The 12,035-nt window shown below is 44.0% G+C and overlaps 1 protein-coding gene across 1 annotated transcript in view; it reads right to left on the bottom strand.

Annotated features, from left to right (window-relative positions):
• The window catches only part of NOL9 (nucleolar protein 9), a 28,090-nt gene extending 20,364 nt beyond the window's left edge, over nucleotides 1–7,726 (bottom strand). Inside the window, exons 1-3 of the mRNA XM_073656678.1 lie at nucleotides 7,396–7,726; nucleotides 1,182–1,401; nucleotides 735–865 (exon numbers count right to left, since the gene is read on the bottom strand). Of these exons, the coding sequence (XP_073512779.1) occupies nucleotides 735–865; nucleotides 1,182–1,401; nucleotides 7,396–7,620 (576 nt within the window). The 5' untranslated portion in view covers nucleotides 7,621–7,726. The remainder of the gene's footprint in view (nucleotides 1–734; nucleotides 866–1,181; nucleotides 1,402–7,395) is intronic.
• Nucleotides 7,727–12,035: the final 4,309 nt, after the last annotated feature.

The following is a 12,035-nucleotide window of genomic DNA, read 5'->3' as shown; positions in this document are numbered from 1 at the left end:
TGAGTATAAGGATTTTTTTAATTTTATTTTTACACTAGGAGACAGCAGGAGCAAAATACTACTCTCAACATTGTCCCCTGTTGGTGCTGAGGGGAGCAAAAACAGGGAACCATGATGAGGGCAGCGTTCAGCGGCCGATGCTTGGGAACAGCGCTAACTGTACGCTGATTCCCAGGCGCCGGTACGTGTGATACTGATGCGGCACACGGTTGCCACATGTATAATAGACACGGACACAGATATCTCTGGTACTGTTTTTTCCAGTACCAGAAATATCTGGATGTGTGAAAGAGTCCTAAGAGTCACTGAGGCAAGGCAGAAGGAAGCAGGGACCCCAGTCATTGTAAGGGGTCAATGGTGGTCTTCTGACCAATGAGCACCTGTGGCTTATGGCTCTGATTAATATATATGGATGGAGCTCAGAAAGAATCAATGAGACATGTCAGAAGACCCCACAAGAGTGAATGGGGTCAGTGGCACATCACATACTACCTTGTACAACTGACTCAATGATCATAGGGGGTCCAACCCCCAGAAACAGGGGTGATGGGTGCAGTAAAATCAAAACGGACATATTTCTGTTCCTCTGTTATTCCTCCTGGAGAGGTTGGCATACATTTTGACATTCTTAGTAGGACACTTATTGACAAGGAGAACAGTGACCACTCAGGCGCTGATTTCTGCCAGGAGAAATAAAAAAGAAATGGAAATGCAACGTTACTACAATTTCGTACCACTTCTGTGCCAAAGAAGCTGGCATATTCCGGGTGACTCAAGATGAAGTTGACTGCTGTATCCTCCAAGCGTTCCAGCAGCAGGATGGAGCAGGAGGATTTGAAGTTTTTCATTACTGCCCGTCTGCAATCTGCAACAAGAGAAGGTCTGGATTACAATGGCGGCTTTATAAAATCAGACGTGGCTCTGACATCAGGAGCCAGGCTGTGACTGACACGAACGCCCAGGATTGGAGAAAACTCTGATCCTGTTCGTTTTACCCATAAAACAGTGATAATGCTTATAAAGCGGAGAGGATCTCTGTGCAGTCTACTAGCTGCTATAAGAAAGCCAGAGAAGGTCTGGCTGACAGGTGCCACATAATAGTTGTGCCCCATACTCAGTTTTTCAGGTCCAGTATCAATATTAAGATGCCACTGACCGCGGGCGGAGGAGTAATTTCTTACCTAAGGACAGATATGCGCGGAGCAGCATCCGGGCCTCCATTCGGATCTCCTTGCGCGTTTTATTCTTCTTCTTCAGCTTCAGCCCTTCGATTGCAAGGGGCGCATGGGTTTTTGGTGAAAACAGCTCATAAGGTATCTCGCTGGAGTTGATTGTTAAGCCCAGCACTTTCACGCTGCCGTACAAACAGGTCAGGACACATTTACCTATGAAAGTTAATTTCTGGGGGGGAAAAAAAATGCAATATTGGGTTTTCATATAGGAATTTAGAAGGAAAATCCTATAATCAATCAGTAGGAAGGCATCTGGATAGACCCATATGGTATAATTAACACTTTAATTGTCTGCAAGGTGACTAGAAAAAAAGTAAACAATGGCAGCAATGCTGTTTTTACTTCATTGGAGAAAAAAATAATTAAAAAAGTAGCAAAGAATTTCTTCCCCTCACCAAAAAAACAAAAAACAGAAAAAACACACACAACAGGTCTGATATATACAATAGAGAACATAAAAAGATAAAGTAGTTGTCCGGCCGGCGGTGCTCACTTCTGCATCGGGATGGGGGAGAGGACATGGCCTGTACATAGCTATTGGGCCGCAGGTGTGGACGGCGTATGGGGCACCTGTCAGTATAGACATGCTGCCTGAACCACAGACATGAATCTGAGCCTGGCTGTGGATAGCAAACAGGTACATAGCCTTCCTTCAACCTTAAAAAAAAAAAGTCCATCTACACTGCATGCAGAATTATTAGGCAAATGCGTAGTTTGATCACTTTGATACTTTTTATACATGTTGTCCTACTCCAAGCTGCATAGGCTTAAGAGCCAACTACCAATTAAGTAAATCTGGTGATGTGCATCTCTGTAATGAGGAGGGGTGTTGACTAATGACATCAACACCCTATATAAGGTGTGCTTAATTATTAGGCAACTTCCTTTCCTTTGGCAAAATGGGTCAGAAGAGAGATTTGATGGGCTCTGAAAAGTCCAAAATTGTGAGGTCTTGCAGAGGGATGCAGCAGTCTTGAAATTTCCAAACTTTTGAAGCGTGATCACCGAACAATCAAGCGTTTCATGGCAAATAGTCAACAGTGTCGCAAGAAGCGTGTTGGCCAAAAAAGGCGCAAAATAACTGCCCATGAATTGAGGAAAATCAAGCGTGAAGCTGCCAAGATGCCATTCGCCACCAGTTTTGCCATATTTCAGAGCTGCAACGTTACTGGAGTATCAAAAAGGGGTGCGATACTCAGGGACATGGCCAAGGTAAGGAAGGCTGAAAAACGACCACCTTTGAACAAGAAACATAAGATAAAACGTCAAGAATGGGCCAAGAAATATCTTAAGACTGATTTTTCAAAGGTTTTATGGACTGATGAAATGAGAGTGACTCTTGATGGGCCAGATGGATGGGCCAGAGGCTGGATCAGTAAAGGGCAGAGAGCTCCACTCCGACTCAGACGCCAGCAAGGTGGAGGTGGGGTACTGGTATGGGCTGATATCATCAAAGAGGAACTTGTGGAACCTTTTAGGGTTGAGGATGGAGTGAAGCTCAACTCCCAGACCTACTGCCAGTTTCTGGAAGACAACTTCTTCAAGCAGTGGTACAGGAAGAAGTCGGTATTGTTCAAGAAAAACATGATTTTCATGCAGGACAATGCTCCATCACATGCATCCAACTACTCCACAGCGTGGCTGGCCAGTAAAGGTCTAAAAGAAGAAAAAATAATGACATGGCCCCCTTGTTCATCTGATCTGAACCCCATAGAGAACCTGTGGTCCATCATAAAATGTGAGATCTACAGGGAGGGAAAACAGTACACCTCTCGGAACAGTGTCTGGGAGGCTGTGGTGGCTGCTGCATGCAATGTTGATCGAAAACAGATCAAGCAACTGACAGAATCTATGGATGGAAGGCTGTTGAGTGTCATCATAAAGAAAGGTGGCTATATTGATCACTAATTTTTTGGGTTTTTGCACGTCAGAAATGTTTATTTCTAAATTTTGTGCACAGATATTGGTTTACCTGGTGAAAATAAACAAGTGAGATGGGATTATATTTGTTTTTTATTAAGTTGCCTAATAATTCTGCACAGTAATAGTTACCTGCACAAACAGATATCCTCCTAAGATAGCCAAATCTAAAAAAAAAAACACTCCAACTTCCAAAAATATTAAGCTTGGATATTTGAGTCTTTTGGGTTGATTGAGAACATAGTTGTTGATCAATAATAAAAATAATCCTCTAAAATACAACTTGCCTAATAATTCTGCACACAGTGTTGTTCAACCCATAGCCTAACATGTTGATCCAGAGGAAGGCAAAAAACTCCATGTGGCAAACACTAAGCTCCACATTGGGGAAAAAAATTCCTTCCCGACTCCATACGACAATCAGACTAGTTCCCGGGATCAACGCTCTATCAAGGAATCTAGTATATATAACCTGTAATATTATACTTTTCAAGAAAGGCATCCATGCCCTTCTTAAATATTAGTAGTGAATCACTCATTACAACATCATGCGGCAGAGAGTTCCATAGTCTCACTGCTCTTACAGTAAAGAATTCGCGTCTGTGATTATGATTAAACCTTCTTTCCTCCAGACGTAGAAGATGCCCCCTTGTCCCCGTCTCAGGCCTCAGAGTAAAAAGATCAGTAGAAAGGTCTTTGTACTGTCCCCTCATATACTTGTACATAGTAATAAGATCACCCCTAAGCCTTCTTTTTTCCACAGTAAATAACCCCAAGTGTAATAACCTGTCTTGGTATTGCAGACCCCCCCCAGGCCTCTAATAACCTTGGTCGCTCATCTCTGCACTCGGAGACCAGAACTGTACATAGTATTCTAAGTGTGGTCGCACTAGTGACTTGTATAGAGGTAAAATTATGTTCTCCTCATGAGCATCTATGCCTCTTTTAATGCATCCCATTATTTTATTTGCCTTTGCAGCAGCTGTCTGACACTGGCCACTAAACGTGAGCTTGTCATCCACCAATACACCCAGGTCTTTTTCAGTCACAGTTTTGCCCAGTGTTTTACAATTAAGCATATAATTATACATTTTATTTCTTCAACCCAAGTGCATTACCTTACATTTATCACCATTAAAGCTCATTTGCCATTTATCAGCCCAAGATTCTAGTTTACATATATCCTTCTGTAATATAAAATTGTCCTCCTCTGTATTGATTACCCTGTAGAGTTTAGTGTCATCTGCAAATATTGAAATACTACTCTTTTTGCCCCCTACAAGGTCATTAATAAATATGCTAAAAAGAAGAGGGCCCAATACTGACCCCTGTGGTACCCCACTGTTAACTGAGACCCAGTCTGAGTGTGTTCCATTAATAATCACACCTTTGTTTTCCATCACTGAGCCAGTTCTTAACCCACATACATAAAATAAGAACAATGGGGATAGGGGGAAATATATGTATAAACCTTTTGTGTAGAACCGTATCAAAAGCTTTTGAAAAGTCCATATACACAACATCCACTGCATTTCCTTGGTCCAGTCCAGAACTTGCCTCCTCATAAAAGCTGATCAGATTAGTTTGACAGGAACGGTCCCTCGTAAACCCATGTTGATATTGGGTCATGAGGTTATTCTTCTTCAGATACTCTAGTATAGCATCTCTTAGGAAACCCTCCAGGATTTTACCCACAGTAGAGGTTAAGCTTACCGGCCTATAATTTCCAAGTTCGGTTTTTGTCCCCTTTTTGAATATTGGCACCACATTTGCTATACGCCAGTCGTGAGGTACAGACCCTGTTATTATGGGATCTTTAAAGATTAAAAATAATGGTCTATTTATGACATTACTTAATTCCTGCAGTACTCATGGGTGTATCCCATCCGGGCCCGGGGATTTGTCAACTTTAGTGATTTTTAGACGCCGCCGTACTTCCTGCTGGGTTAAGCAAGTGACATTTAATGGAGAATTTTTGTTATCACTAATCATGTTTTCTGTCATGCGATTTTCTTGTGTAAATACGGTTGAAAAAAAAAAATCATTTAGCATACTGGCTTTTTCCTCATCCACCATTTCACCCAGACTATTTTTAAGGGGGCCAACACTATCATTTATTACTATTTATGTAATAAAAGAATATTTTGGGGTTATTTTTACTTTCTCCGGCAATGATTCTCTCTGCCTCAATCTTTGCTGCCTTGATTTGGTTTATACAGAATTTTTAATTTTCTATATTTATTTAATTCCTCATCACTACCTACTTGCTTTAGTTCTCTAAATGCTTTCTTTTTGTCACTTATTGCGCCCCTTACAGCTCTATTTAGCCATAGTGGTTTCCTCCTATTTCTAGCATGTTTATTCCCATAGGGTATATATTGTGCACAGGTCCTATTCAGCATGCTAATAAATGTCTCCCATTTGCTTTGTGTAGCTTTATGTCTCAGGATATCGTCCCAGTTTATTGCACTAAGATCATCTCTTAACCGTTGGAAATTTGCCTTCCTGAAGTTTAGTGTCCTTGTAACCCCTCTACTACACATCTTATTAAAGGATACATGAAAACTTATTGTTTTGTGATCACTATTACCCAAGTGACCCCCAACTCGTATATTTGATATGCGGTCTGGCCTATTGGTTAATATTAGGTCTAGCAGTGCCCCCCTTCTTGTTGGGTCCTGAACCAGTTGTGAAAGGTAATTGTCTCTCATAGTTGTCAAAAACCTATTACCTTTGCTTGAACTACAGGTTTCTGTCCCCCAATGTATATCAGGGTAGTTGAAATCCCCCATAATGACTTCTCCTTGAGTCGCTGCTTCACCTATATGCTTTATGAGGATATTCTCCGCTGCTTCCATTATTTTTGGAGACTTATATCAAACCCCTATCAGTAATTTATTATTTTTTCCCCCTCCCCTTATCTCCACCCACAGGGACTCTACATTTTCATTAGATTCACATATATTCTGAAACAAGATGGGTTTTAAGGATGATTTTAGATATTAACACCCCCACCTCGCTTGTTTGTACAGTCATTTCTGAACAGACTATAGTCCTGTAAATTAACTGCCCAGTCACGGCTCTCGTCCAGCCACGTCTCAGATATCCCAGCCATGTCATAATTATTTTCCAACAAAATTAATTCTAATTCCTCCATCTTGTTGGTGAGGCTTCTGGCATTAGTGTACATGCATTTTATGTATCTCTCTGTACCTCTATTCCTTCTTACTATATTGACTGTTCTAACCCCACCCCCAATTTCTTTACTTGTGCCCAGGTCACTATGTTTCCCACCTATAAAATGAATACCCTTCCCATGATTGACAGGTGTCTCCCATGTGTATACATAGTCAGACAGCCGCCAATCACCAGGAGTGGGGCGGGGAGAAGCCGGCCAGGGGCGGGGCAGGACTAGTCTGGTCTCTATTTATAGTCACCAGACGGATAGGTCTCTAGTTTTCTGGTGTAAAAAAAAAATATATAAAAAGGTTGCAAAAGTTTTGTACAACTTGATTTTGTGCAAAAAGTTTGCAACTTTTGCATCAATTCCAGCCGCCTTTGCCAAAGTAGCAGTGCTTGGTGAAGCCCATCAAAATATATTCCACTTTAATGGTGTAAATTGTGGCAGAAATACACCCCAGATCTCTGACGGATGGCAGTGGTAAGATGTGCCCGATGCAGGACATGGCCTGTACTTCTGACTGAATATGGTGCGCCTTACTACAGTGCAGACTTCATTTAAGGGAATCTGTCACCAGGTTTTTGCAATGGAATCTGAGAGGCGCACGGTGTAGGGACAGAGACCCTGATTCCAGCGATGTGTCACTTACTGGGCTGCTTGCTGAAGTTTTGATAAGATCACAGTTTTATCACTAGAGGACTAGTAAACCTGCTGCCATGTAGTCCAACTCTGCCCCCGCCACTGATTGGCAGCTTTCTGCCTATGCACAGTGTACAGAGAGCTGCCAATCAGTGGTCTGGCGGGGTTGAATAGAGCTCAGCATTTAGAGAACTGCAGCAGAGAAAACAGTGATTTTATCAAAACTGGAGGAAGCAGAGCAGTAAGTGAAATCGCTGGAATCAGGGTCTCTGTCTCTACATCATGAACAGCACTGGGCCCTGTAATCACTGGGGCCCCATGTGGTCTCATTCGTCACAATGCACACGACCTCTGCTTGCAGTCAGTGACTGTGAACACATACGCTAAAAGGTGTCCTGCAGCCGCCCCGTCCCCGGCACTGACCTCCCCGGGCTGCAGCACGGTCACACACACGCCCTCCTCCACCAGCAGCGCGCCGCGGCTCGTCTCCTCCTCACTGGCAGCGCTGGAGCGAGACGTGTGCGGCTCAGAGCTGGCGGCCAGCTTACAGCGCTCAGCCAGGGCATTCCTGCTTCTAGCGGATCCGCTCTTCCCCGGCCGGATCCTGTAGGAAGGCCCCGGACGAGCAGTAAGCGGCTGCTGCTTCATAGCGGAGATTCACTGTAACCGGAGGAGCGCGGCGCCGCAAGAGCGGGTATGAACAGTTCAAGGAGAAAGGGACAACCATAAATGTCCCTGGGTGATATTACTTCTACTGTAAAAGAGACGCGACACAACCTCCATAACCCAGGGTTAGATACTTTTTGTCCCTTACGCTCTGACGTCGCTAGGCCCCGCCTACCAGTGAGCGGCAGATGAGGAGGAGGGACTGTAGTGCGCAGCAGCGACCTCTAGTGTCTGCTGGTGGCAGGTGGTATTTTTTTAAGGACACAGCATTTTTTTTTACTGTTGCATCACTTTGTCCTGAAAGTAATAACATTTATTTTTCCATCCTTTCCCTTTTTTTTTTTTTTTTTTACAAAAGGAGAAGCTGTATTTTAAGAGCACTATTTTGGGGGTGCAAATAATGTTTTAACTTTTTGTTGATGGGAGGGGGCGAAAGAAAATGCTGCCATTATTTTTGGAGTTTTGTTCTTCTTACAGCATTTTCTATAGGGTAATACCAACGTTTTATATTCATTGTTAGTACTCGTTTCTGCGTGTCAATGTGTTTTAAGACATTTTTTGGGGGGAGGACAAAACAGCTTAATGATCTTTTTTTAATTCTTCTGATCTGAATTAAGCCTTGGTGGAATTTCGCACTATATGGTGGTGAAAGAAATTTCCACTAAAGAGATCAGGACCGATTCATCAAAGCTTTTACACCAGAATACTGTTGTAAGGCTATGTGCCCACCATGCAGAAATGAAGCGGAAAATTTCCTTGCATGTCCTTGCGTGGAAAAACGCATGCGGAATTTGACATGCGTTTTCTAATGCATTGTAGATGGCAATTCCCCATGCGTAAACGCACAAATAATGGACATGCTGCGGAATTTTCCGCACATCAAAAACGCTGCAGAAAATTCCACAGCATGGGCATTGCAATTGCGGAATTACTGAGGGGACCATGGGAGAAGGCTTACCAAGCGTTTCCGCTGCAAAAATTCCGCAGCAAAAACGCTTGAAAAACGCATCGTGGGCTCGGACCCTAAGGCTATGTTCGCACATTGCGTTTTGGCTGTGTTTTTTTTCTGCTGTGAAATCTGATCTCTTGGCAGGAGGTTTGTTCGGGATTTTTCTTGCTTTTTTGGTGCGTTTTTGCTGCGGTTTTTTTCACTGTCCTATTGTCTCTTTGTGCATGAAAAAAAAAAAATCTCATTCTGGTTTTGGCACAAAAAAACGCACCAAAAATGCCGGTGTCAGGTTTTTCAGCATTTTTTTCACCACCCATTATTTCCAATGGGTGAAAAAATGCTGAAAGAAGTGACATGCTCTGTTTGGCAAAAAAACACGTTTCTGTGATATCACTCTCTCCTTGTTTGGTCACATTCACACATTCAGTATTTGGTCAGTATTTTACATCAGTATTTATAAGCCAAAACCAGGAGTGGAACAATCAGAGGAAAAGTATAATACAAACACGTCACCACTTCTGCATTTATCACCCTGATTTTGGCTTACAAATACTGATGTGAAATACTGAACGTGTGCACATGGCCTTTACCTACATGCACCTTAAAGGGCCATAACTTATACAGCACTGGCTATTTTGGCTAGTATATATAACCTGTAATATTATACTTTTCAAGAAAGACATCCATGCCCTTCTTAAATTTTAGTAGTGAATCACTCATTACAACATCATGCGGCAGAGAGTTCCATAGTCTCACTGCTCTTACAGTAAAGAATCCCCGTCTGTGATTATGATTAAACCTTCTTTCCTCCAGACGTAGAAGATGCTCCCTTGTCCCCGTCTCAGAGTAAAAAGATCAGTAGAAAGGTCTTTGTACTGTCCCATCATATATTTGTGCATAGTAATAAGATAACCCCTAACCCTTCGTTTTTCCAAAGTAAATAACCCCAAGTGTAATAACCTGTCTTGGTATTGCAGACCCCCCAGACCTCTAATAACCTCTCTAGTTCAGCTATGTCTTTCTTATACACCGGAGACCAGAACTGTACACAGTATTCTAAGTGTGGTCGCACTAGTGACTTGTATAGAGGTAAAATTATGTCCTACATTCTTCCCCTCGCTCCTCATACTGTTTCCCAATATATTTCACCCTCGCTACTCATACTGTGTGTGCACCCATCTCCCCACTTACCATACTGTGTCTGCACCCATCCACTCCCTCGCTCCCCTTCCTGTGTTCGCATACATTCCCCATTCACTCTCCATACTGTGCCCGCACCCATCGTCCCCATTCTATGTCCGCATACATTCTCCCCTTTGCTCCTCATGCTGTGTCTGCACCCACCCCCCACTCACCATACTGTGTCCGCACCCACCCCCCCACTCACTATACTGTGTTCGCACCCACTCACCATACTGTGTCCACACCCACCCACCCCACTCACCATACTGTGTCCGCACCCACCCACCCCACTCACCATACTGTGTCCGCACCCATCCCCCCACTCACTATACTGTGTCTACACCCATTCCCTCCCTCGCTCCCCATACTGTGTCCGCAGAACATTTTCCCCTTTGCTCCTCATACTGTGTCCACACCCATCCCCCCTAATACTGTTTCCTTATACATGCCCCCCTTCTCCCCTCTTGCACCTCCTACTGTGTCCTCAAATTTCTCTTGCTTCCCATATTATGTCCGCACCCATGGTTTTCTCGCTCTCCATACTGTGTCCTTAAATCTTCCCCACTCCTGTTACAATAAATCTTCGGTGTCTTCAACTCCAATGGAGCACTTACCACCAATGTTGTTTGCGCCTCTGTGGCTCCGGTGAGTGACGTCAGCAGCGTGATCACATGACCTCATCACGCTGCTGATATTGCCCTGCCCTGTCCATCAGGTATTCAATTCTACTCACCTCTGAAAGACGCGAGTACAATTGATCACTGGGAGCTGGTGCGCTGCACCTTCTCTGATCCAGCTGCCAGCTTGACAACCAGATCAGAGAACGGCCTACTCCCAGTCCAGGGGGGATATAAGTATTCTTAATTGTATACACTGTATAGATCAAATTATTGGGACACAAGTCTTAAAGGGATTGCCCACTACTTTTATATGGATGAACTTCATTTAAAAGTCACAGCAACCTTTTCTAAAGTGTAAATCCAGCTATAAAAAACTTCTGCCGTCTCTCTTGAGTCCCTACTATCACCTTCACCCTACCATCACCTTCGCCCTTCCATCACCCTACCAGCTCCTCCACCCTACCATCACTCCATCGTCACATCCACCCTACCATCATCTGCACCCTACCATCACCCTATCATCACCTCCACCCTACTATCACATTCACCCTACTATCACCTACACCCTATCCTTCCATTACTGTACCATCTCTTCCACCCTACCATCACCCTACCATCCCATCCACCCTTCCATCACCATACCATCATCTCCACCCTACCATCATCCCCACTGTACCTTCTCCTTACCATTACCACCTCCCTACCATCACCCTATCATCACCCCACCATCACCTCCACCCTAGCCCATCATTACCCTACCATCACACCATCACCTCCACCCTACCCTACTATCACCCTATTATCACCCCCACCCTAGCATCACCTTCACCCTACCATCACCCCATCATCACCTCCAACCTACCCTCATCTCCACCCTACCATTTCCTCCACCCTACCATTTCCTCCACCCTACCATCACCCTATCATCACCTACACTGTACCCAGGGCTGTGGAGTCAGTCGACTCCTAAAATATATAATAAATTGGGTTCATTAGCACAATGTAGGATGTGCTGTAAATGTTTTCATAATAATTTGGGAAAGTTATGAAATGTCCTATAAATGTCTGTTCTGTTCCTGATCTAAGGATTTAGGCTTTTAGTTGAGATAAATCTGAGCTGCACTTTATGTACATACTGAGTAGTGAGGCAGTGCTGTGGAGTCGGAATTCAGGGAAATTGAGGAGTCGGAGTCGATGGTTTGGCTTATCGACTCCACAGCCTTAACTGTACCATCACCCTACCATCACCTCCACCGTACAGTACCATCATCCTACCATCACCTCCAGCCTACAATCACCCTACCATCACCTACTCCCTACCACCACCTCCACCCTACCATCATCCCACCATCACCTCCACATTACCATCATCCCACCATCACCTCTACCCTAACATCACCCTACCATCACCTCCAACCTACCATCCCCATATTGTTACCTCCACCCTGCCATCACCTCCACCCTACCTTCACCCTACTATCAACTCCACCCAATCATCACCACTACCCTACAATCACCATACCATCATCTCCATCCTACCATCACCTTATCATCACCTCAACCCTACCACCATCTCCACCCTACCTCCACTCTACTATCACCTCCACCGTACCATCACGTCTACCCTACCACCAACTCCACCCTAT

This window comes from Phyllobates terribilis, unplaced genomic scaffold, assembly GCF_046119375.1.
Source record: "Phyllobates terribilis strain yellow unplaced genomic scaffold, ASM4611937v1 Scaffold_12__6_contigs__length_324123572, whole genome shotgun sequence".
Lineage (NCBI taxonomy): Eukaryota > Metazoa > Chordata > Amphibia > Anura > Dendrobatidae > Phyllobates > Phyllobates terribilis.
This window is presented reverse-complemented; position numbering and strand designations above follow the sequence as displayed.